Raw genomic sequence first — 27960 nt, forward strand, 5'->3', positions numbered from 1 at the left:
AAATCATATCAGCAGTTTATTGGAAGCCTTTTCAATGGGAATCACCATGGTAACACTTAGGAGACAAACTAACAGAGAGAATGTTAAAGCAACAAATCTGACAAGTTTACAATAACAGTCATGCTCAAAGTTAGTCATTCAAATGCCTTCATACTGTAGTACTACAGCAATATTACCCAGCATCTACGTTCTATATGTTCTATAGATGCTCATATTTACATTTCTGCCTGTCTAGGATTTCTGACTCTGTTTTAATGCAACACACAGTCTCTTTTAAAACTCGATAGAGACAGATAGGATTGTTGGTCAAATTCGATCTACACACAGTTCATTGAGAAGACGAGCTATATACTTGACTGTGTGTTTGGCTCCTGAAGCATGGGGCCTATGGGCTATAGCTCAGGTACTCAGTCTGATGGGTAAGCCAACTCTGTAAAGTCACACATTTAAAAACAACTCAGAAAACACCTATTAGATTTCATAGAGATCATCTAAATATGGTCATTTATACCAGCTAGCAACTGGTCTGGATACAGTCACAACAGCCGCTCTGAGTCAAAATAACATCATCTCAAGGACGAAATAACATTCTCAAAAAGGAAAAACAAAACAACAATCTATAAAACATTTTTTTGCATGAAAATCGCTTCAATGTCCAATCACTAATAGGCTCCTGAAATAATCATCAAATCAAATCATTGCTCTCTGAAATGAAAAAAAAAATATTCAACAAGTGAGGCATTCAAAGTAATTTCCTCTCATGTTATCAATGCATTCTTATGTGTCTGTGTCTCTGTGTGTCTAAGTTTGTGTGTCTGTGTCTCTGAGTGTTTGTGTGTCTGTGTGTGTTTGTGTGTCTGTGTGTGTTTGTGTGTCTGTGTGTGTTTGTGTGCGTGTCTGTCTACTTCTGTATGCATGTTTCTTTGTCTAATTATCTGTCAACATGTACAGTGCAGTTCAGAGGGAGTTCACAGGGAGTCCACAGAAGGCAGGTCAGAGGTGAACAGCTCCTTGTATAGAGGAGGGAAGACAGAGTGGACGGTGAGCGGGTAGCGCTGGCTGAACCAGTGCAGCTTCTCCACATGAAGACTGCACAGAGACCGCAACACTGACACCTTCTGGTAGAGCTGGGGACATCACACACACACAGCTTGTCAATGACAGTTCTACACACTGTCCAGTGATGTCATAGAGGGTAAACACCAGTGGTGGAAAAAGTACTCAAATGTCACCCAGTAAAATACTACTTGAGTAAAAGTCCAAAAGTATAATTAAAAATATACCCAAGTATCAAAAGTAAATGGAATTGCTCAAATGTTCTTAGGTATCAAAAGTAAAAGAAGAAACCATTTCAATGTCCTTATATTAAGCAAACCAGATGGCAACATAAAAACCATTTACAGCTAGCCAGGGGCACACTCCAACACTCAGACATCATTTACAGATAGCCAGGGGCACACTCCAACACTCAGACATCATTTACAGATAGCCAGGGGCACACTCCAACACTCAGACATCATTTACAGCTAGTCAGGGGCACACTCCAACACTCAGACATCATTTACAGCTAGTCAGGGGCACACTCCAACACTCAGACACCATTTACAGCTAGTCAGGGACACACTCCAACACTCAGACATCATTTACAGCTAGCCAGGGGCACACTCCAACACTCAGACATCATTTACAGCTAGTCAGGGGCACACTCCAACACTCAGACATCATTTACAGCTAGTCAGGGGCACACTCCAACACTCAGACATCATTTACAGCTAGTCAGGGGCACACTCCAACACTCAGACATCATTTACAGCTAGTCAGGGGCACACTCCAACACTCAGACATCATTTACAGCTAGCCAGGGGCACACTCCAACACTCAGACATCATTTACAGCTAGCCAGGGGCACACTCCAACACTCAGACATCATTTACAGCTAGTCAGGGGCAAACTCCAACACTCAGACATCATTTACAGCTAGCCAGGGGCACACTCCAACACTCAGACATCATTTACAGATAGCCAGGGGCACACTCCAACACTCAGACATCATTTACATTACATCTTACATTTACAGATAGCCAGGGGCACACTCCAACACTCAGACACCATTTACAGCTAGCCAGGGGCACACTCCAACACTCAGACACCATTTACAGCTAGCCAGGGGCACACTCCAACACTCAGACACCATTTACAGCTAGCCAGGGGCACACTCCAACACTCAGACACCATTTACAGCTAGCCAGGGGCACACTCCAACACTCAGACACCATTTACAGCTAGCCAGGGGCACACTCCAACACTCAGACATCATTTACAGCTAGCCAGGGGCACACTCCAACACTCAGACATCATTTACAGCTAGCCAGGGGCACACTCCAACACTCAGACATCATTTACAGCTAGCCAGGGGCACACTCCAACACTCAGACATCATTTACAGATAGCCAGGGGCACACTCCAACACTCAGACATCATTTACAGCTAGCCAGGGGCACACTCCAACACTCAGACATCATTTACAGATAGCCAGGGGCACACTCCAACACTCAGACATCATTTACAAATGGAGCATTTGTGTTTAGGGAGCCCGCCAGATCAAAGGCAATAGGGATGACCAGGGATGTTCTCGTGATAAGTGTGTGAATTGGAACATTTACCTGTCAAAATGTAACGAGTACTTTTGGGTATCAGGGAAAATGTATGGAGTAAAAAGTACATTATTTTCTTTAGGAATGTAGTGAAGTAAAAGTAAAAGTTGACAAAAATAGAAAAGTAAAGTACAGATACCCCAAAAAACTACTTAAGTTGTACTTTAAAGTATTTTTACTTAAGTACTTTACACCACTGGTAATGCTCTCCACTCACTACTCCCTCAAACTTAAATGAATGAGTGTGTGTGCACGTATTTATGTGCAAGTGCTTGTGTGTGTGCGTGTATGTGCAAGTGCCTGTGTATGTTACCTTGTGCTGAAGGCTCTCCTGGTTGTCTCTGCGTAGCATGTGGCTGAGGCATTCCTCCAAGTCTCTTCTCATTCTATGTACTCTGCCTCTATCCTCAAGACAGGGGCGATCTACACATATACAAACAAAAATACACACAAAAAAAGATTAAAAGAGATAAAATATAACATTTTATAACATTAATCAGCTTATTATGTTCTATGACTTTACAGATCTATGACTGTATGGATCTATGACTATGACTCCATGGATCTATGACTATGACTTTATGGATCTATGACTTTATGGATCTATGACTATGACTCCATGGATCTATGACTATGACTTTATGGATCTATGACTATGACTTTATGGATATATGACTACGGATCTATGACTTTATGGATATATGGCTTTACGGATCTATGACTTTATGGATATATGGCTTTACGGATCTATGACTTTATGGATATATGGCTTTACGGATCTATGACTTTATGGATATATGGCTTTACGGATCTATGACTTTATGGATATATGGCTTTACGGATCTATGACTTTATGGATATATGGCTTTACGGATCTATGACTTTATGGATATATGGCTTTACGGATCTGTGACTTTACGGATCTGTGACTTTGCTGATCTATAACTTTATTGTACTAAGATTATCTGCAGTATCATTTTACAGAATGTGTGTACATTTGTGTGTCTTACCGGGGTTAATGAGCACCAGTGAGCTGAAGAGAGCCATCTGCTGCTCAGTCAGTCTCAGGGCACACATTCTGTGAGCGAAGTCAAACACCGCCACCATCAGATCACCACAGCCTGGAACAACACAGTTAGCAGAGTTAGCATCACTAAGACTAGGAACCAATTGGCAAAGTTAATATGAGATTGTGTCCTCCGTAATTATTGGGACAGTGAAGGATTTAAAAAATATATTTTGGCTCTATACTCCAAAAGTTTGTATTTGAAGTTAAAGTTCAGAAGGTTAGACACACAAATATCATACAGCCTCCACATTAACGTAGAAGTGTCAGCAAACATATTCTATTCTTTACAATAAAAGTGACTCCAAAATGACACAAAGCATTATTTACCATTCATTTCTATTGGGCACAAAATAATCTGAAACACAACCAAAACAAACAGCAAATGCATCCAATAAATGTTTTGAGTCACAAGCTTGATGTAATCATTGCGTGCTATGAATATGGGACCAAATACTTAACTTTTTGATATTTCAATACATATATAAGTGAATTCGTCCCAATCATTTTGGTCCCCTAAAATGAGGGTGGTATGTACCCTCAAATTAAAGCTGACCATTTGCACTTTAACCTCAGTCATTGTTTGATTTCAAATCCAAACTTTTGGAGTATAGAGCCATAAGAATAAAAAATCCTTCAATGTCCCAATAATTATGGAGGGCAGTGTAGCATCCATTCAACAGCTAAGACTAGGAACCAATGGACTAACCCAGAGACTTGAAAAGTTCAGTGCTGCCAAACTTCCCATCGAAGAAGACGGTGCTGTTCTCTGTGTTAAAACACCTGCTCATTCTAACCAGAACCACCTCCATCGATCCTGAGAGAGAGAGATGGAGAGAGGGAGTGAGAGAGAGATGGTGGGTAGAGAGAGAGATAGAGGGGAGAGAGACAGAGAGATGGTGGGTAGAGAGAGAGAGAGAGAGAGGAGAGAGAGAGAGAGAGAGAGAGAGAGAGAGAGAGAGAGAGAGAGAGAGAGAGAGAGAGAGAGAGAGAGAGAGAGAGATGGTGGGTAGAGAGAGAGAGATGGAGGGGAGAGAGAGAGATGGAGAGATGGAGAGAGGGAGAGAGAGAGAGAGAGAGATGGTGGGTAGAGAGAGAGATGGAGGGGAGAGAGAGATGGAGAGAGGGAGTGAGAGAGAGAGATGGTGGGTAGAGAGAGAGATGGAGAGATGGAGAGAGGGAGAGAGGGAGCGAGAGAGAGAGATGGTGGGTAGAGAGAGAGATGGAGGGGAGAGAGATGGAGAGATGGAGACAGAGAGAGAGAGATGGTGGGTAGAGAGAGAGATGGAGGGGAGAGAGAGAGATGGAGAGAGAGAGAGAGAGATGGAGAGAGAGAGAGATGGTGGGTAGAGAGAGAGATGGAGGGGAGAGGGAGAGATGGAGAGAGAGAGAGATGGTGGGTAGAGAGAGAGATGGAGGGGAGAGAGAGAGAGGGAGAGAGGGAGCGAGAGAGAGAGATGGTGGGTAGAGAGAGAGATGGAGGGGAGAGAGAGAGATGGAGAGAGAGAGAGATGGAGAGAGAGAGAGATCGTGGGTAGAGAGAGAGATGGAGGGGAGAGAGAGAGAGGAGAGAGAGAGAGAGAGAGAGAGAGAGAGAGAGAGAGGGTGAAGAATGTTTAATAATGGCAATGTGCACTTCTTACAGGAATACTTTTCTTGAGAGAGGACAGTGTAGTAAGTAGTGATTGACAGGTGGATTCGGCTCACCAGTCTTGAGCAGGGTGATCTGGTCGTTCTGTCCAAGCCCACGGAACCCTGGGATGCTTTTGGCAAACTCCACCACGTACTGTACCGCTTCAGTCAGCCTCACGGCACAGTGCTGCCACATCTCATCTACTGACTGGAGACAGGGAGGGAGGGAGGGAGGGAGGGAGGGAGGGAGGGAGGGAGGGAGGGAGGGAGGGAGGGAGGGAGGGAGGGAGGGAGGGAGGGAGGGAGGGAGGGAGGGAGGGAGGGAGGGAGGGAGGGAGGGAGGGAGGGAGGGAGGGAGGGAGGGAGAAACAAGAGAAAAAGAGAAATGTGAGGGGAGCAGGAATACCAAAAAGAGGTGAGAAGGAGAAGAGAGAGACAAGATGCCTTCACATCTGGTGTGGCAGGTAGCCTAGTGGTTAGAGCATTGTACTAGTAACTGAAAGGTTGCAAGATCAAGTCCACGAGCTGACTAGGCAAACATCTGTAGTTCTGCCACTGAACAAGGCAGTTACCCACTGTTCCTAGGCCGTCATTGAAAATCAGAATTTGTTCTTAACTGACTAGTTAAATAAAGGTCAAATAAAAAATAAAATGAAAAACTTGATTTCAGGGGTCAGACTTCTTTTAACTTATTAATGAAACTGTTATTTATTACTGACGACTGACTGATGATTTATAAGAGACCAGTGATGTGATGGTACAGTACCTTGCTCTGGTAGGCATGGATCTCCTCTCTGCTGAACAACTTCCATCTCAGAGCCTGTAGTTCCTCTAGTCTGAACTGACTGGTGTCCCTATGGGACCGCACGATACTGTCACACAGCTCCTCTATGTGTAGCAGGGAGTGGGAGGGGGGGTAAGGGCAGTAAGGGTCTTCTGGGTCATACGATCTAATTCCCATCCCTGTCGTCTGGTCAGGAGACGGCTGACGGGAGTCGAACCCTGAAGAAGACGGAGTGAGAAGGAGGAAGGGGTAATAGATATTAAACAGTGCTGGTCTGATTATGTGTTTCGAGTGTGTGTACAGTATGTATCCACTGCCTTACCTCTTTCGTCTGAGTGCCCACTACCAGGAGACACACAGGAGCCCTGGTAGGCCAGACCTGGAGCCTGGGACTCGCCTGGGGAGCACACCAGGTAGGGGAGCACATCTGTCGGGCAGGGTGGCAGCTCTGGCTCTCCAGGGAAGGAGTAGGCCGGAGCCGGGGCCTGGAGCAGGTGGGGTGTCCGGAAACGGCATGCCTTGCTGGGGTAGGGCAGGGCGAGTTGGGCCTCTGCCTGGAGATGCTGCTGCTGCTGCTGCTGACGGTGTCTCTCCACCTCGGCATTCAGAGACTCCCGCTGACGTTTTGACATCCGACCAAACTTCACCGCTGGGGAAACAAAACAGTTTGTGGTGGAGTTGAGTTGAATTACCCTCATATAAGGTTAAATAAATAAATACAAAATAAGTAAATTGACATGAAAAGTGTGTATTTATTCAACCTTTACTTTACCAGGAGACATCTTTTTTTATGTGTGTGCGTGTCTCACCATCCCGGCTCATGCCCTGGGTCACACACTTCTGCAGTCGGCAGCTTTGGCAGCGGTTGCGGCTGGCTCTGTCTATAGGACAGTTACTCTGTCTGGAACAGGAGTAGGACACGGACGGCAGCTGGCTACGCCGGTAAAAACCCTGAGAGGGAGAGAGGACCATTGACATAACCAATGAAATCACTGGAAATATGTCATCTGACCACACGGTTAGTTATGTCTGCTTGGTCAGAGAGAAATTAGGTGTGTAGTGCTGCAGTCTCACCTTGCAGCCCTCGCAGGTGATGACTCCATAGTGAACTCCTGATGATTTATCACCACAGATCTTACAGGGAATCACCTCAATCTGAGCTACACGCACAATAACACACACATTACAGTTCACACACATTACAGTTAACAGTAACACAATACAGTTAACACACACATTACAGTTAACAGTAACACAATACATTTAACACACACATTACAGTTAACACACACACATTACAGTTCACAGTAACACAAACACATGTGGACTACGTTGGCCAGCAGAGCCAATGTAGCCAATGTCCAAACCCAGATCTTTCAGAACTACAGTGTGAGCCCATTCAGAACTGTCTATCAAGGAGACTTAGGGGGACTTAGGGGGACTTAGGGAGACTTAGGGGGACTTAGGGGGACTTAGGGGGACTTAGACTTGGGGGACTTGGGGAGACTTGGGGAGACTTGGGGAGACTTGGGGAGACTTGGGGAGACTTAGGGGGACTTGGGGAGACTTGGGGAGACTTGGGGAGACTTAGGGAGACTTAGGGAGACTTAGGGAGACTTAGGGAGACTTAGGGGGACTTGGGGAGACTTGGGGAGACTTGGGAGACTTAGGGAAGACTTAGGGAAGACTTAGGGGGAGAAGAGAAAGTGAAATATAGATTATGGTAAAGAGAATTGAGGGCAGGAAGGGGAAAGAGAAACCTAGACTGCAGAGAGGTAACATTAACACAAAATCAGACTGAGAAAGTTGGTTGACCACAAATATGGAGTGGAAAAGGGGTTTTTGGTCTGTGTACGTGACACCTGATTACGTGACACCTGCGTTGTGTGTGTTCAGGTATGTCAGTATATCTATCCCATTGAGGTTTGACCATTCCCCTAACAAATCAACACTTCACATGAACACACACAAACACACATACTGCAACTTTGTTACAATAATACAGGGTTTAAAAAGAGACAATTTGCTTGTTTGTCATAAAACTTTGCAATCAGAGTGAAAGAATGAACACTCTGTTTTCCTCTCATTAGCATTTCTTACATTGTTATAAATGAACCGAATGACATCAAATACACAGCGACAGACAGAAGAGAGACAACAGTAGAGGGGGAATATTTGCGAATGGAGAGAGGAGGAGGAGGTGAAGGTGTCAACCTCAGTCTTTTCAAGTGGTTAACTGGCTTCTCTTTTGCTCTGACTATCCTTCTTTCATCTCACCTCTCGCTCTCTCCATCCCTCTCTCTCTATCTGTCTCATAAAGGATAGTGCTGCCAGTAAGAGTCTTTCATCTTGGTTGACACTGCCAGGAATGTCCATCCCCCCCCCCCCACCCTCTTCCTCCCCCCTCCTCATCACTCAACAAATCATACATTATTACAGTCAGAACATATGAAAATAAATACGCTATTCTGTCGTGATTTTAGAGTTCAGGAAGAGTGTTTGTCTTTCTTTATGTTGTGTGTGTAAGTTAGTTTGTCAAGCGGTGAGACAATCCCTTGTGTTTACAGTACAGTAATTAATTGTGTGAAATGTGTGTGTGTGTGTCAGTGTGTCAAGTGTTTGTGCCCTCTTTTCAGGTGCCACAGGAATCTCCCAGAGGCCGTAAGAGGTCAGTCAGCGGTGAAACTGAGAAACCCCCTGCACATCTGATATAATAAACACACTGATATAATACACACTAAACTGCACATCTGATATAATACATCTGATATAATACACACTAAACTGCACATCTGATATAATACACACTAAACTGCACATCTGATATAATACACACTAAACTGCACATCTGATATAATACACACTAAACTGCACATCTGATATAATACACACTAAACTGCACATCTGATATAAAACACACTAAACTGCACATCTGATATAATACACACTAAACTGCACATCTGATATAATACACACTAAACTGCACATCTGATATAATACATCTGATATAATACACACTATACTGCACACTAAAATCTGATATAATACACACTATACTGATATAATACTGCACACTGATATAATACACAAACTGCACATCTGATATAATACACACTAAACTGCACATCTGATAGAATACACACTAAACTGCACATCTGATATAATACATACTGCACATCTGACTAAACTGCACATCTGATATAATACACACTATACTGCACATCTGATATAATACACACTAAACTGCACATCTGATATAATACACAAACTGCACATCTGATATAAACACACTATACTGCACATCTGATAGAAAACATCACTATACTGCACATCTGATAGAATACACACTAAACTGCACATCTGATAAACACAGGAACTGCACATCTGATATAACCACTAAAGACTGCATGCATGGTATTGTCTATATACAGTAAAACAACTGAACAACACTTCATGAAGACTGGCTAATTGTGTGAGAATGTTAATGGGAAAGTGGATAGACAGAATTGATGGGTGGGTAGATAAAACAAGTAGAGTGACTGCCTGCAAAACTGTATAGAGAGAGAGAGCAAGAGAGAGAGAGAGCTAAAGAGAGAGAGAGCTAAAGAGAGAGAGCAAGAGAGAGAGCGCAAGAGAGAGAGAGAGCTAAAGAGAGAGAAAGCAAGAGACAGAGAGAGCTAAAGAGAGAGAGAGCTAAAGAGAGAGAGAGCTAAAGAGAGAGAGAGCTAAGAGAGAGAGCTAAAGAGAGAGAGAGCTAAAGAGAGAGAGAGCAAGAGAGAGAGCTATAGAGAGAGAGAGCAAGAGAGAGCTAAAGAGAGAGAGAGCTAAAGAGAGAGAGAGCAAGAGAGAGAGAGAGCTAAAGAGAGAGCAAGAGAGAGAGAGAGCTAAAGAGAGAGAGAGCTAAAGAGAGAGAGAGAGCAAGAGAGAGAGCTATAGAGAGAGAGAGCAAGAGAGAGCTAAAGAGAGAGAGCTAAAGAGAGAGAGAGAGCTAAAGAGAGAGAGAGCAAGAGAGAGCTAAAGAGAGAGAGCTAAAGAGAGAGAGAGCTAAAGAGATAGAGCAAGAGAGAGAGAGAGAGCTAAAAGAGAGAGAGAGCTAAAGAGAGAGAGAGCAAGAGAGAGCTAAAGAGAGAGAGCTAAAGAGAGAGAGAGGCAAAGAGAGAGAGAGCAAGAGAGAGCTAAAGAGAGAGAGCTAAAAGAGAGAGAGAGCAAGAGAGAGAGAGAGCAAGAGAGAGAGAGAGAGCTAAAAGAGAGAGAGAGAGTGTCAGTGGTCTCTGTTTTTTTCTCTCTCAGTTCTGATTCTCAACCTCAAACAACAGGAAACCAACCTGACCCACAACCTTTCACTGTTGACGCACATACACACATGTATGTTTCTATCTTTTCCATTCATTTGGGATTGAGGACCAGTATGTACTGCAGGGCTGTATGAGGATCAGCAATACCATAGACAACATATGGTGTGGGATGTGGACTCATCTCCTCATTAGATCATTGATGATTGAAAACACTTAGGAATAATTTGCAACTGCCACAGCAAACTGTGTTTCCATCTCGGTCCCTATCTCTCAAACTCACCCTCTATCGCTCTATTCTCTTTCTTCATCTTATTCTGAAGCCACATTGCTGATATTGATCGATTTCCTCTATGTGTCCTTTATTCTCATATCTCTCCACCTACACAGACCACAGGCCTCTAGATAAATCTCTCTCTCAAATATATCTATAGATCTCCATCACCTAGACCAGTCAGTGATCTTCTGTGATGTGCACAGCAGCCCTATCTTTAACTGTTACAGGCATATCTACCCCAGGCAGCCCTACCCATCTAGTTAAGATCAACAGCTAACCTGGCTAACAGCTCACCTGGCTAACTGCTGACCTGGCTAACTGCTAACCTGGCTAACAGCTCACCTGGCTCCAACTTCATCAGAGCCGTCATTTACCCAGCCTCCTTCACATCTGTTGATAGCACCAGTGGTGGAACGGATGAGGAGCGATGGCAGCTAGCTAATAAAACATGACCTCTTACACTTCTGTCTCCTCTGACTAGTCACCATGGTAGTGTCTGCTACGGCACTATGGGCCTGGGACATCCTACACACTAACAAACAGCAGCTCGTCAAGGGATGGCAGGTGGATCCATGTTACTGTTCTCAACCTTTACTTGACTTTTCAATCTCCCCTCAGTGTAGTAAATGATGATATGGTGTCGACAGTTACTGAAATGATACTATTGACACTGAGTTCTCAGTCCCCCCTCATCCCATCCCTGATCTCTTTATCCGAACCAGCTATAGGCCAGATACAGAAAAGAGAGGGAATTACTGATCTAAATTAAGAAAGAAAAGCGGGAGAGAGAGGAGATAATAGAAGATGAGAGTAACAGTGAGCGAGAGAGAAGTGACTCATAAGGAGAGAGGGAGAGTGGGGATAACGAGGGAGAGCAAGAAATACTGTAGAGAGAGTGAGCGAGATAAATGTTATGCAACACTAGTCCACAGATAAATAATGTATAGATCGGCAGGTAAAGGTGCTCTCGAACGGCTAGATGGTCTTTACCATTCGGCCATCAGATTTGCCACCAATGCTCCTTATAGGACACATCACTGCTATCTATACTCCTCTGTAAACTGGTCATCCCTGTTTACCCGTCGCAAGACCCACTGGTTGATGCTTATTTATAAAACCCTCTTAGGCCTCACTCCCCCCCTACCTGAGATACCTACTGCAGCCCTCATCCTCCACATACAACACCAGTTCTGCCAGTCACATTCTGTTAAAGGTCCCCAAAGCACACACATCCCTGGGTTGCTCCTCTTTTCAGTTTGCTCTAGCTAGCCACTGCAATGAGCTGCAACAAACACTCAAACGGGACAGTTTTATCTCAATCTCTTCATTCAAATACTCAGTCATGGACACTCTTACTGATAGTTGTGACTGCTTTGCGTGATGTATTGTTGGCTCTACCTTCTTGCCCTTTGTGCTGTTGTTTGTGCCCAATAATGGTTGTACCATGTTTTGTGCTGCTACCATGTTATGCTGCTACCATGTTGTTGTCATGTGTTGCTGCCTTGGGTCTCTCTTCATGTAGTGTTGTGTTGTCTCTCTTGTCGTGACGTGTGTTTTGTCCTATATTTATATTATATTTATTTATTATTTTTAATCCCAGCCCCCATCCCCGTAGGAGGCCTTTTGCCGTTTGGTAGGCCATCATTGTAAATAAGAATTTGTTCTTAACCTACTTGCCTCATTAAATAAAGGTTCATTCATAACCCTTGACTTATTCCACATTTGGTTGTGTTACAGCCTAATTCAACACACAATACCCCATGTTGACAACATGTAAATATGTTTTCAGAAATTCTTGCAATTTTGAGGGAAATGCAATAGAGAAATATCTCATTTACATACAGTTGAAGTCAGAAGTTTACATACACCTTAGCCAAATACATTTAAACTCAGTTTTTCAAACTTCATGACATTTAATCCTAATAAAAATTTCCGGTCTTAGGTCAGTTAGGATCACCACTTTATTTAAGAATGTAAAATATCAGAATAATATTAGAGAATTATTTCTTTCAGCTTCTATTTCTTTCATCACATTCCCTGTGGGTCAGACGTTCACATACACTCAATTAGTATTTGGTAGCATTGCCTTTAAATTGCTTAACTTGGGTCAAACGTTTCATGTAGCCTTCCACAAACTTCCCACAATAAGTTGGGTGAATTCTGGCCAATTCCTCCTGACAGAGCTGGTGTAACTGAGTCAGGTTTGTAGGCCTCCTTGCTCGCACACACTTTTTCAGTTCTGCCCACAAATGTTCTATAGGATTGAGGTCAGGGCTTTGTGATGGCCACTCCAATACCTTGACTTTGTTGTCCTTAAGCCATTTTGCCACAACTTTGGAAGTATGCTTGGAGTCATTGTCCATTTGGAAGACCCATTTGTGACCAAGCTTTAACATCCTGACTGATATCTTGAGATGTTGCTTCAATATGTCCTCATCATTTCCCTTGCTCATGATGCCATATATTTTGTGAAGTGCACCAGTCCCTCCTGCAGCAAAGCACCCCCACAACATGAGGCTGCCACCCACGTGCGTGAAGGATGGTGTTCTTCGGCTTGCAAGCCTCCCCCTTTTTCCTCCAAACATAATGATGGTCATTATAGCCAAACAGTACTATTTTTGTTTCATCAGACCAGAGGTCATTTCTCCAAAAAGTACCATCTTTGTCCCCATGTGCAGTTGTAAACCGTAGTCTGGCTTTTTTATGGCAGTTTTGCAGCAGTGGCTTCTTCCTTGCTGAGCGACCTTTCAGGTTATGTCGATATAGGACTCGTTTTTACTGTGGATATAGATACTTTTGTACTTGATTCCTTCAGCATCATCATAAGTGCAAATCAATTCTGGGATTGATTTGCAATTTTTGCACCAAAGTACGTTCATCTCTAGGAGACAGAATGCGTCTCCTTCCTGAGCGGCATGACGGCTGCATGGTCCCATGGTGTTTATACTTGCGTACTATTGTTTGTACAGATGAACGTGGTAACTTCACGCATTTGTAAATTGTTCTCAAGGATGAACCAGACTTGTGGAGGTCTACAATAATTTTCTGAGGTCTTGGCTGATTTCTTTGGATTTTCCCATGAAGTCAAGAGAGGCACTGAGTTTGAAGGTAGGCCTTGAAACACATTCACAGGTACACCTCCAATTGACTCAAATTATGTCAATTAGCCAATCAAAAGCTTCTAAAGCCATGACATCATTTTCTGGAATTTTCCAAGCTGTTTAAAGGCACAGTCAATTTAGTGTATGTAAACTTCTGACCAACTGGAATTATGATACAGTGAATTATAAGTTAAATAATCTGTCTGTAAACAATTGTTGGAAAAATTACTTGTGTCATGCACAAAGTAGATGTCCTAACGGACTTGCCAAAACTATAGTTTGTTAATAAGAAATTTGTGGAGCAGTTGAAAAACTAGTTTTAATGACTGCAACGTAAGTGTATGTAAACTTCCGACTTCAACTGTAAGTATTCACACCCATGAGTCAATACTTGGAAAACCTTCCTGGTCTTTGTGGTGAAATCTGTATTTGAAATTCACTGCTCGGCTGAGGGACCTTACAGATAATTATATGTGAGGGGTACAGAGATGAGGTAGTCATTCAAAAAACATGTTAAACACTATTATTGTACACAGAGTGAGTCGATGCAACTTATTATATGACTTGTTAAGCAAATCATTACTCATGAACTTATTTAGGCTTGTCATAACAAATAGGTTGTATACTTGACTTAAGACACTTCAGATTTTCATTTTAATTCATTTGTAAAAATGTCTTAAACTTTGACTTTATTGGGTATTGTATGTAGGACAGTGAAAAGACATCTTACTTGAATCCATTTTGAATTTAGGCTGTAACACAACAACATGTGGTGTGAATACTTTCTGAAGGCCCTGTATTATACATAAAGAGAGTCAAATCAAATACAGTGAGGTTGTGATGGTTTCCACGACTACGTTCATTGAGCTAATGCAGAAGGGCAGTAGAAAGCCACTATCAGAGGCTATGCAGCCTAACAAAAAATGGCCTTTTATATAAAATGTCCATTGGCTTTCACAAGGGGTTGAATATCTTTGAGCAGCGAGTGCCATTCAGTACCTTTCCATTGGCATCACAAGGGGTTGAATATCTCTGAGCAGCGAGTGCCATTCAGCACCTTTCCATTGGCATCACAAGGGGTTGAATATCTTTGAGCAGCGAGTGCCATTCAGTACCTTTCCATTGGCATCACAAGGGGTTGAATATCTCTGAGCAGCGAGTGACATTCAGCACCTTTCCATTGTCTTTCACAAGGGGTTGAATATCTCTGAGCAGCGAGTGCCATTCAGTACCTTTCCATTGGCCTTCACAAGGGGTTGAATATCTCTGAGCAGCGAGTGCCATTCAGCACCTTTCCATTGTCTTTCACAAGGGGTTGAATATCTCTGAGCAGCGAGTGCCATTCAGCACCTTTCCATTGTCTTTCACAAGGGGTTGAATATCTCTGAGCAGCGAGTGCCTTTCAGCACCTTCCCATTGGCCTTCACAAGGGGTTGAATATCTCTGAGCAGCGAGTGCCATTCAGCACCTTCCCATTGGCCTTCACAAGGGGTTGAATATCTCTGAGCAGCGAGTGCCATTCAGCACCTTCCCATTGTCTTTCAAAAGGGGTTGAATATCTCTGAGCAGCGAGTGCCATTCAGCACCTTCCCATTGGCCTTCACAAGGGGTTGAATATCTCTGAGCAGCGAGTGCCATTCAGCACCTTCCCATTGGCCTTCACAAGGGGTTGAAGCCCGTCTGGTGTTCAACCTTCCCAAGTTCTCTCACGTCACCCCGCTCCTCCGCTCTCTCCACTGGCTTCCAGTTGAAGCTCGCATCCGCTACAAGACCATGGTGCTTGCCTACGGAGCTGTGAGGGGAACGGCACCTCAGTACCTCCAGGCTCTGATCAGGCCCTACACCCAAACAAGGGCACTGCGTTCATCCACCTCTGGCCTGCTCGCCTCCCTACCACTGAGGAAGTACAGTTCCCGCTCAGCCCAGTCAAAACTGTTCGCTGCTCTGGCCCCCCAATGGTGGAACAAACTCCCTCACGACGCCAGGACAGCGGAGTCAATCACCACCTTCCGGAGACACCTGAAACCCCGCCTCTTTAAGGAATACCTAGGATAGGATAAAATAATCCTTCTCACCCCCCCTTAAAAGATTTAGATGCACTATTTTAAAGTGACTGCTCCACTGGATGTCATAAGGTGAACGCACCAATTTGTAAGTCGCTCTGGATAAGAGCGTCTGCTAAATGACTTAAATGTAAATGTGTAAATGAGTGCCATTCAGCACCTTTCCATTGGCCTTCACAAGGGGTTGAATATCTCTGAGCAGCGACTGCCATTCAGCACCTTTCCATTGTCTTTGTATAAAGTCCCCTGTCAGCATTCTGCATTTTGCTCTGTAAACGGACGAAAAACCTCAACTTTCCTCCACCGGAAACACCCTGCTAAATTACACCCTCCAACATACAGATGCATGACAAAGAGAACACGGGGCATACGGTTATCCTTCAAGAGTAAGAGATTTACTTGAGATAACATTGGAACATTGTGTGAATACTTTGAAATAAAATCTCAAATCTAATCGATGGCACACTGACATGTTTCAACCTAAAATAAGGCATCAGGTTTTTCTGTCAAAAAATGTTGGTCTAGATAACAATTACTTGATATGATTTTTATTCATATAAATATGAATAGATTTCTTATTTTTTGACAGGCAGTATTTGGACAAATTTGACTATAAAATGTTACAAAGGGAATAAGAAAAGTTTATTAAATATGATCAAAGAATAAAATAGCTATAAATGTAAATATATTTTGAGTGATTATTGATCCTTAACGTTACTTACTTCTTGGTAGATATTGAACAATTTGCTATAAATGAATCAATTCCACATTTGACAAACCTTAATATGAAATATTACAAAATATAGAAGCAAATGTCATAATTAGAATGAAATTACTTTAAATGAAACATCTGAGACTAAGAAATATATATATTAATATAAAGCTAAATATATAAAGCTCTTAATGCTTTACAATTAAAACATTGTGCTATAACATATTTATAATACTAATATAACTTAATTAGTAAAGGAATCTCTGGAATTTAAGACACATTTAATTTCAGGTATTTTTCAAGGTTTATTGTGCTGTTTGAGACCGATTTAATGTAAGGTATTTGTTATTGGTAGGTTATTGAGCGGTGATAGCTGATGGGGGGACAGTATGCCTCAAAATGGAAGTTGTGCATCACCCAGATGGGTGCTATATTGAAAGTGGATGTGGAAGCTATACAATTGAAAGCGCTTTGAGAGATAGTGTAAAACAACATTTTTATGCAAGATAATCCTAGATAAATAACACTGTTTTTTTACAGTATTGGCATGAGAATTCTCTACATGACAAGCTTGAAGACTATATCTTAAATTAAATGATAACCATCACACTGAATTTGTTTTGAGTGGAGCATCTGAATAGTTATTTTGGAAAGTGTCATTTCTGAGTAATACCATGCTGTCTAGTAAGTAAAATAACTGAAATCTTCACAATCAATAACAAAGGCAGCTTACGTATTTCAACATAAGCATTTTAGAAAGGCTGTTTTGAACCCCAGACTGAATCCAAGGGGAACAATAATGAGTTGTGAGGTAAACCAAGTAATGTTGATGGGTGTGTGACCGTGTGACTGTGTGACTGCTCTCTTTCATTTGTCATGTTTGGGGTGAATGTGTTACTTCAGATTTTGGTATCAACTCTTTGAAGTAAAGTGAGGTGCTTTGGAAGTGTGTATGTGTGTGCAGCTGTCTGTACGCCCAAAAGCGTAAGGAAAGTCTTTTGAAGTAAGAGAACATCAATCTGAACAGGAATCCCCCAGAAGCATCAGCAGACTGTTTGTGAATGGAGAACGCCGCCTGAACCAAGCCTATATGGCTATGGTGGTGGGCCACTCTCAGAGAAAAATGAAAGATTCAAAATGCAGAAATGTTCACTGTTGTATTTAAGTAATGTCATCATTGTAAAACAGTCTACAGTTGTGTTAATTATTCTAACCGGGTTTAGGAGCAAAGGTGAAGCCTCTCCTTCTTTGACATTAAAATTAGAACCCAGTGTGTGTAATATTACAAATGACATCTGCAGCATGTTATATTCAGTGACAAACACACAGGAGATATATACTGAGTGTACAAAACATTCAGAACACCTTCCTAATATTGAGTTGCACCCCCTTTGCCCTCAGAACAGCCTCAATTCGTCGGGGCATGGGCTCTACAAGGTGTCAAATGCATTCCACAGGGATGCTGGCCCATATTGACTCCAATGCTAACTTGTGCCAAGTTGTCTGGATGTCCTTCGGGTGGTGGTCCATTCTTGATACACACGGGAAACTGATGAGTGTGAAAAACCCAGCTGTGATGCAGTTCTTGACACAAACCGGTGCACCAGGCACCTACTACCATACTCCGTTCAAAGGCAATTAAATATTTTAACATGCCCATTCGCCCTCTGAATGACACACACACAATCCATGTCTCAGGGCTTAAGAATCCTTCCTCCCATAAATCTACACTGATAGAGGTGGATTTGACAAGTGACATAAGGGTTGGTAGCTTTCACCTGGTAATGTTTTGTACACTCAGTGTATATCACACTAACACATACACACACTGAGGCACCAACCACAGAGGGGCAGCTGTGCTACGGTGTGTGTGTGTGTGTGTGTGTGTGTGTGTGTGTGTGTGTGTGTGTGTGTGTGTGTGTGTGTGTGTGTGTGTGTGTGTGTGTGTGTGTGTGTGTGTGTGTGTGTGTGTGTGTGTGTGTGTGTGTGTGTGTGTGTGTGTGTGTGTGTGTGTGTGTGTGTGTGTGTGTGTGTGTGTGTGTGTGTGTGTGTTTCAGCACAGGTGCTAACGTGTGCAAATACTAGCGATCCTGGCATAACCACACTGCATGCTCATATATCTAGCACACACATAACACATGGGCATGAACAGACAGGCATGTTGACACATAACCAAACACACACAAACACAAACACTTACTCAAATGAGTCTTCTTGGACACAGTGTCTCCTGTAGTAAAGAAAAGACAAGTTAAATTCTGCTTGAACACAAGAAACACTTCCTCTCTCACATCTTAGTTCAATGCTCTACTGTAGCTTCAGCCCCGTGTCCCTTATCATCCCAACTGGGCTCATTTCTGTCTCTCTGACAGAGGAGGACTGAGTCTATGTTTCTCTGGCAATAACAATAGGGCTCCCGAGAGGCGCAGCCGTTTAAGGCACTGCATCTCAGTGCTTGAGGCGTCACTACAGACACCCTGGTTCGATTCCAGGCTGTATCACAACCGGCCGTGATTGGGAGTTCCATAGGGCGGCGCACAATTGGCCCAGCGTCGTCCGGTCTTGGCCGGTGTAGGCCGCCATTATAAATAATCATTTGTTCTTAACTGACTTGCCTAGTTAAATAAAGGTTACATTTCAAGTAAAAATAACAGAGGAGGACTGAGTCTATATCTCTCTGACACAACAGAGGACTGAGTCTATGTGTCTCTGACACAACAGAGGACTGAGTGTCTACACAGTCCCTATGGCGCCATATGGATGCGTAAATAGAAACTGGTGCAGGGGATGCTCTAAGAGGACCATCTCACAACACAGTACAGTCTCATGCCAAACTCACTATCCCTCTCTCCCCGTCTGCCTACACAGTCCCTGTTCCTCTCTCTTGTGTCACATTACAGACTATGTGAGTGGCAGTTCTCTTGTGTCACATCACAGACTGTGTGAGTGGTAGTTCTCGTGTGTCACATCACATACTGTGTGAGTGGTAGTTCTCGTGTGTCACATCACAGACTGTGTGAGTGGTAGTTCTCGTGTGTCACATCACAGACTGTGTGAGTGGTAGTTCTCGTGTGTCACATCACAGACTGTGTGAGTGGTAGTTCTCACAGACTGTGTGAGTGGTAGTGTGTTACATCACAGACTGTGTGAGTGGTAGTTCTCGTGTGTCACATCACAGACTGTGTGAGTGGTAGTTCTCGTGTGTCACATTACAGACTGTGTGAGTGGTAGTTCTCGTGTGTCACATCACAGACTGTGTGAGTGGTAGTTCTCGTGTGTTACATCACAGACTGTGTGAGTGGTAGTTCTCGTGTTCACATCACAGACTGTGTGAGTGGTAGTTCTCGTGTGTCACATCACAGACTGTGTGAGTGGTAGTTCTCGTGTGTCACATCACAGACTGTGTGAGTGGTAGTTCTCTGTGTGAGTGGTAGTTCTCGTGTGTTACATCACAGACTGTGTGAGTGGTGTGTCACATTACAGACTGTGTGAGTGGTAGTTCTCGTGTGTCACATCACAGACTGTGTGAGTGGTAGTTCTAGTGTGTTACATCACAGACTGTGTGAGTGGTAGTTCTAGTGTGTTACATCACAGACTGTGTGAGTGGTAGTTCTAGTGTGTTACATTACAGACTGTGTGAGTGGTAGTTCTCGTGTGTCACATTACAGACTGTGTGAGTGGTAGTTCTCGTGTGGGTTCTTAACCACTTGTTCAAATCCCCAAGCCGACTCGGTGAACAATCTGTCCCTTGAGCAAGACACTTAACCCTGATTGCTCCTGTAAGTGGCTCTGGATAAGAGCGTCTGCTAAATGACTCAAATGTCAAATGTAAACTTGAAGAGCAGCTACAGAGTCAAGTTGTTGGAGGTTTTGGAAAGAAACAGGACCAGGATCTGGTGAGGATGTTGGACATGCCAACAGGCTGAAACACAGTGCACTATAATCATTCTGGAAAATCTATTTACATGATCATGTTTTGAGTTTAGAAATGAATATGACTGTGAGCGGATACATTGCTGTTGCTGTACTTGAAGAGTTGGAGGAATACGGAAGGAGAATGGGGGACGAAAAAAAGCCAAACAAACATACTTCAAATGTAGGCTACAGTACAGTATACACTCTCTCTCTCTCACACACACAGAGAAACGGTACTGTACCGAGTAACACACATTAAATCAAGGCCATCACTCCTACCTCGCATCATCTTCACTCCACTTCTCAGTCTTCTTGTCCCACTTTCACAAACTCTATTTCTCTCTCTCTTTCTTGTTGTCACCCTCAATTCACAATCACTGTCAAATTGTCACTGTCTTGATCTCTCTCTCTCTCTCTCTCCTCTCTTCTCTCTCTGTCTGTCCTTTCTCTTGCTGAGTGACTATCTTAGTGCGCCTACAGCATGGTTAGGCCTCAGAGTCTCCGCTAGTCACTGCTGAAGCGCTCTGTCAATCACACAGTGCGTGTGAAAGACAGAGGGCCTTTCCCCTTTCGCTCTCTCTCTTTTCATACGGTACTTTTTTCCCATTCTTTGTTGTGCGTAACCGCCTCACCTAGTCACCCTCAAAGCCTTAACCACTCTCTGTACCCACCAGTCTATCTCCCTCAAATATACATTGAAACACAAAAAAGATTTATTGGCATGAAAGGACATATACTGTACTTCTCTAACACGTCGAGAGGATTGGACTGTAGCCACAGCACAGAGTGACAGCCTAACTAGTCAATTGAGTATGGACTGACATCTGAAACAGCCAATAAAGAGAGAGCTTTCTGATGATACACATCCCATCATCGATCTGATTATTATTCAAAGTGAAAACTAGTATCATGAAAACCAACCAGACATTTTTCAATGTTATCCCTACACTCAAAACTAACAGGTGTGTTGTAGTCAGGAGCAGACACAGCCCAAACACCACCACATGTGAAGGAGATGCTATCTGATACCATCTGCATCCAGATGCCAGAATACCAATATAGAGTTTATCTCCAAACCTAAATCCAGCAAACAGGAGAATACTGTCTATACAAAGTACCACAGGTGCATAACAGAGCTATAATGTTGATGTTGGAACCACAGAGAAACCTGTGTGTGTGTGTGTGTGTGTGTGTGTGTGTGTGTGTGTGTGTGTGTGTGTGTGTGTGTGTGTGTGTGTGTGTGTGTGTGTGTGTGTGTGTGTGTGTGTGTGTGTGTGTGTGTGTGTGTGTGTGTGTGTGTGTGTGTGTGTGTGTGTGTGTGTGTGTGTGTGTGTGTGTGTGTGTGTGTGTGTGTGTGTGTTTCAGCACAGGTGCAAACGTGTACAAATACTAGCGATCCTGGCATAACCACACTGCATGCTCATATATCTAGCACACACATAACAGATGGGCATGAACAGACAGGCATGTTGACACATAACCAAACACACACACAAACACAAACACTTACTCAAATGAGTCTTCTTGGACACAGTGTCTCCTGTAGTAAAGAAAAGACAAGTTAAATGCTGCTTAATCACAAGACACACTTCCTCTCTCACATCTTAGTTCAATGCTCTACTGTAGCTTCAGCCCCATGTCCCACATCATCCCAACTGGGCTCATTTCAGTCTCTCTGACAGAGGAGGACTGAGTCTATGTTTCTCTGGCAATAACAATAGGGCTCCCGAGAGGCGCAGCCGTCTAAGGCACTGCATCTCAGTGCTTGAGGCGTCACTACAGACACCCTGGTTCGATTCCAGGCTGTATCACAACCGGCCGTGATTGGGAGTTCCATAGGGTGGCGCACAATTGGCCCAGCGTCGTCCGGTCTTGGCCGGTGTAGGCCGCCATTGTAAATATTAATTTGTTCTTAACTGACTTGCCTAGTTAAATAAAGGTTACATTTCAAGTAAAAATAACAGAGGAGGACTGAGTCTATGTCTCTCTGACACAACAGAGGACTGAGTCTATGTCTCTCTGACACAACAGAGGACTGAGTCTATGTCTCTCTGACACAACAGAGGACTGAGTCTATGTCTCTCTGACACAACAGAGGACTGAGTCTATGTCTCTCTGACACAACAGAGGACTGAGTCTATGCCAGGATGATGCTGGGCCTCTGCGCACATGTGTGTCTGTTGTATTAAATTGTTGTATGAAATTAATTGGTGTGGAAGAGCCTTGAGAAAGAGACAGTTGGGAGAGTAGGAGCTGACACAAGCAGAGTGTGGATGGAGTTTGAACTCTCTCTCAGGCACACGCAGACACACACACAGACACACACACACATATTTATACACACACACCTTGGTGAGTAAAAGACAGACACAGTTATAGTGGAGGAAGGTGGGAGTCTAGCTTTCTGACCACAATTGTGAGAAAGTTCATATTAGACTGGGTGTGTGTATGTGTGTATGTGGGTTGTTTCCAAGCAGAGGTGTGTATTTTTAGTGTGTGTGCGTGTGTGTTGAGAGAGGGCAGGGGAGATAAGCATCACTGGGTGGAGGCAGACAGAGGCAGAGGTAGCCTGGGTCTTTGTGTCTGGGATAGAGAAGGTCTGCTGTGGCTGTCACTGCTTCCCTCTGTTTCCCCTCCTCATCAAATCACATTTGCTTCATAAGCAGAACACAGAGGTCTGGTGAGAGCAGAGCACTTGACACACACACAGAAAACATACACACTTAGAGTCAGAAAACGCGGAGACACACACACACACTGCCGTTTGCGATTGTACACAAAAAGAAAGGATTTGCGTCGCTTTTCAACCTTCAGTGGACTAAGAACGTCAGCCATGCTGTCGGATCATGAGTCAATTTCATGTGATTCCAAACTAAACTAAATCCTAAACCTAAGTGCTAATGATCTGATTCCAGTGAGAACTGCAGTGACACCTGACCCATGCCACTGAGTATCAGCCCAAACCACAGTGTGGGGACTAAGAGGCCATGTTACACAAGACCAACATGAAGGAAATGGAAACCGCTATCTTCTTCTCACTCCTCAATGTGCTCTACTTTTCAGAAAGACTGGTCTGTCAGCATCAATACCAACCCATGTTATCTCTCTCTGTCGCTCTCTTTCTCTCCTTATCTGTCTATCTCCCTTGCTCTCTCAATCGAATCAAACAGCAGCATTCTGTCTTTTTCAATCAATGCTTTATCTGACAATGGAAGTCTTGCTAAGATTTAGGCGGCGCTATTTAATCAAAAGCGGTTTCCAAGGGTTTCCCTTCTCCCCGTCTCTCTATCCTACTCTGTATGGAGATATAGCAGCTGCAGGCTGGAGAGTGACAGAAGAACACACACAGAGATAACCGCTGCATGTTACACACACACTCCACACATAATGTGATGTAATAAGGGAGTGACTGCTGGTGCATTTATGTGTGTGTGAGTGTGTGTGTGTGCGTGTTTGTATGTACACAGTATAGAAGAGAGTAGCTCTCTGGTGCATAACTGTATAGCTATCATGATGTCCTGTCAATGAGTAACGGAGAGAGTAATATGCAGTGTCACGGCACCGTGAGAAAGGGTTTGAATGTGTTCTAAAGCCAGATAAGTATCTAGAGGACAACTGCGGCATCATTGCAGGATATTTGTATCAGTGCACCCTCTCAGCCAGACCTGGTTCAATTTAGGGAATAAAGATGAAAATATCAATCTAAGTCTGTAGCCTATATTTAGCTGAGGTGTCCATCTCACTCCATGGAGAGCCCAGTGTCTGCTGGTTCTTGTTATTGAATTTCAATTTGTGTCCAATTAAGACCTAGAGTAGACAACCAGGTGAGGGGAGCTTCTAACTAATCAGTGACCTTCATTGTTTAATCAAGTACAAGGGAGAAGTTAAAACCCACAGACACTCGGCCCACCATAGAATGAGTCTGACACCTGTGGTTTAGGCCTGTTGGATGACGTCATGTAATGAATGACGTATGGAGTACGTGTGATAGAGACTGAAGGAATCTAAGTTGGAAGCCATGGTTTGATTTTAGACTGTGTAGTGCTGGCAAATGCAGCAGGCCCAAAACAGGCCCACACAGTTAAGAGCTAATCCCTGGTTTTATAGAGGATTACTGCCATGTTTACCCTCAAGGAGAGTTACACCATCAGCTGGACAGCAGAAGAGAGGTGAGTTAATGAGAGAGGGGGAGGGAGAGGGAGGAGGTAGAGAGGAAGGGGAGGAGAGTGAATGGGGTAAGAAGAAAAAGAGAGGGGAATAGGGAAGATGGGAGGAGGGAGAGTGAATGAGGCAGGATGTGAGGGGGAAGGCAGAGAAAGAACTTGGAGGGAGGGAGCCTTGGTGATCTGACAAAGACAGAGTGAGGGGGGTAAGAGAGAGAGAACAAGACAACTAATGTGTAAGAGAGAGACATAGTGACGGGGATAGATAAGAGATAAAAAGAGAGAAGGAGCTAAAGATAGAGAGAAACGGGAGGAGAAAGGGGAGAGATAAGCATTAGAATGAGGCTCTCTTAAAGGAGGGGACAGGGTGATGGGGGAGGAGAGGGAGAAGGGGACAGGGTGATGGGGGAGGAGAGGGAGAAGGGGACAGGGTGATTTGGGAGGAGAGGGAGAAGGGGACAGGGTGATGGGGAGGAGAGGGAGAAGGGGACAGGGTGATGGGGAGGAGAGGGAGAAGGGGACAGTGACTGAATACCAATGTCAATGCTATAGACTGGCAAACACGTGTGTCTGTGTGTGTGTGTGCATACATGTGCATCCACGCACACACACACACACACACACACACACACACACACACACACACACACACACACACACACACACACACACACACACACACACACACACACACACACACACACACACACACACACACACGAGTATATTGCAATGTGCACACATACACATGCATTCACCTTTAAATGTGCATTAATTTATAATGCTAACCTGTGACCTTTTCATTTCACCCAATCCACAATGTATAGCTAAAACACAAATAGTTGCATCTGCAAATAATTTACATTGTGAAATGTAAATGACTGAATAGACTAGGCCTAGCCTACCACGACTACACATGAATACACTAGGCCTAGCCTATCAATAATCAAGATAATATATCTCACCTCTTTTGATTGGTTCTTCTGTAGTGATGTGTTCGGGTGATTCGGGCTCCTCATATTCCATAACTCCCCCGGTCAAAACAAACTGCGTGTGCTTGCACCTGGCTCTGACACACACTACGCCACTTCACACTCCTGGGACAAGCGTGTCTACACACCCCTTTTTATTGTCTATTCTACCGCGCGTTTTGATATGCACTTAGTATGCAATGCAACATAAATAACTTCACAAACTTTGGATCTTTAATTCTAAATATATAGAACTACCTGCTGTCCTAGAGGCAGGGAAGGCGCATGCGCTATAAAACATGCACTACCATCTCTGTTCGAGTCAGTACGCTCATTTACTCTGACAACGTCTTTGTCATTTTCTGTTGTCACTCTCTCTCCATATTCCGTGTTGTCTTCACGTGAGGATAATATCAGCCAACTTCATTTTTTCAACGAACTTCCTTGTACAAGCAGTTCAGGCTACTCCGGTTTCAACCCGCTTGCTCTTTGCGCCCTGGCTGTCGGCCCGAGCTCCGCTCAGAGGTTATGTCACCAGGATTTATGTAATAACTCACGGCCGTTTGTTTGTTGCAGCGGGTCGGTCTTTATTCTGTAGTGCCCGGTTAAAACATAGCCCAACCAACGCATTTGCCTAAATAAATATGAGGGCAGGCAAGCAAACCCCAAAACGTTTAGGCCTATATATTTGTCTGGAGGTTTTTTTCAGTAGCTTGACTTCTGTAATCCCTAGGTGTGCTCCCACTACACAATAGTCAATGCTATAGACTGGCAAACACGTGTGTCTGTGTGTGTGCATACATGTGCATCCACGCATACACGCGCAATACGGCCTCTGGAAATATGAAGAAGAAAGAAAATGTGTAATTATAGACTCATTATCAAACGTTACATTTGATTTTATTGCTTTACTTTTCGGTTTTAATTACGGTCATTAATAGAAGCGCATGTAGTCTCCAGCAGTGTGCATGGTAAAGGGTTACCAAGAACCGGTTTACCCGTTACATAATCTACAACGCACTGAATTATCCGGTGTAAACAAAGTACTGTATTTAACCACTACAGTTACTTAACCTGTTTGTTGTTGATGGTTCTAACTCAGATCATATCAGATCAAGCTGATTTAAGCAATTTAAAAAAAAATGTGTGGGCTGTAAATAGCTACAATATTTGGGAGCAAATTGTAACCAACCGTCCTAAACTAAAGCAACAGTGGTGATCTGAACATGCGCTTTACAACATGCACTATCATCTCTGTTATAGTTACTAAACTCATTTACTCTGAGAACGTCTTTGTCATTTTGTCATTCTCTGTTGTCACTCTCCATATTTCGCCTTGTCTTCAGGTAAATATAACAATCGCCAACTTCATCTTCAGTTCAGTTCAGGCTACTCAGGTTTCACCCGGGATGAACAGTGTGATTCGGTTCATTTTGGTGTGGTCTCAAGAAGATGACCGTGGAAATCTTGACCTCTGCGTTTGAAGCTCTGCGGTAAAGCGACTGTTGCGCTTTTGGAAATTTGATTGCGCAAGAAAGGTGCGTCAGTGCTATCCTTTTTTAATTACAGCTGCGCGGTTCAGCAACTGTCGGTTTCCTTCGGCTGGACCAGAGATATAGGTTTAACTGTCTCAGTGAGGTGATCTGCTTATTATTTAGTCTATATGATATGGCATTTGTGTGAGCAAGGCCATCAATCTGTAAAGAGATAAATCAGATCAATACCTAACTGACAATATGCCAAGGCCACAGATTATGGCAATCAAATATGAGATAAAATATGACAAAAATCTAATCTCTCACAGTGAAAGAAAGCTTTACTGCTCTCTGGACATACAATGTATGTGTGTTTTTGTGGTTTCAACAAAATGAAATGACTGGAAAGTTGTCCACCTCAGTTCCACTGCGCCCTCACTCCTCACAGCCCAATCTGACCACACCTGAGTCTCAGGCTCTCCCTACCACAGCTCTGGCTGTGTCTTCCACACACGCATGGACACATACACGCACACACAGCTGCTCTGCAGCCATCTCTCTCCAATATGAGGACAGAAACTCGAGGGGCCTAAGGGAGGGGGGATGGGGGAGTTCACACCTAACCACACACACGCACACAGCAAAATACTCCAAAACCACACCAGTAAACTGTGTGTATGTATTTCATGAGGAGGGACACTGTAGGGTTCCCATGAAACACTAATTAAATCAGAAACTACAGAGAAATGGGCCACTAGTATCAGTTAGTTACCAGACATATTATTTTCAGTTAGCAATCATGCCTAGTATTATCAGTTAGTTACCATGCCTACTAGTATCAGTTCATTACCATGC

At 43.6% G+C, this 27960-nt stretch overlaps 1 protein-coding gene across 3 annotated transcripts; it reads right to left on the bottom strand.

The window, feature by feature from the left end:
• LOC124017062 (nuclear receptor ROR-gamma-like) lies at positions 1-26224 on the bottom strand. Of its 3 annotated transcripts, XM_046332439.1 has the most exons (12): positions 25625-26223; positions 22007-22036; positions 18782-18811; positions 7211-7296; positions 6946-7087; positions 6459-6785; positions 6119-6354; positions 5428-5560; positions 4430-4537; positions 3665-3775; positions 2968-3077; positions 1-1127 (listed from the first exon to the last, which is right to left on the bottom strand). In XM_046332439.1, the coding sequence occupies exons 1-12, from the start codon at positions 25683-25685 to the stop codon at positions 969-971; spliced, it is 1533 nt and encodes a 510-aa protein (XP_046188395.1). In that variant the 5' UTR covers positions 25686-26223; the 3' UTR covers positions 1-968. The 3 variants fall into 3 exon arrangements, with proteins under 3 accessions (XP_046188395.1, XP_046188396.1, XP_046188397.1); XM_046332440.1 differs by lacking the exon at positions 18782-18811 and having other exon boundaries at positions 25625-26224; XM_046332441.1 differs by lacking the exons at positions 22007-22036; positions 25625-26223 and adding an exon at positions 20776-20951.
• Between the last annotated feature and the right edge of the window lie 1736 nt (positions 26225-27960).

This window comes from Oncorhynchus gorbuscha, unplaced genomic scaffold (assembly GCF_021184085.1).
Source record: "Oncorhynchus gorbuscha isolate QuinsamMale2020 ecotype Even-year unplaced genomic scaffold, OgorEven_v1.0 Un_scaffold_141:::fragment_3, whole genome shotgun sequence".
NCBI lineage: Eukaryota > Metazoa > Chordata > Actinopteri > Salmoniformes > Salmonidae > Oncorhynchus > Oncorhynchus gorbuscha.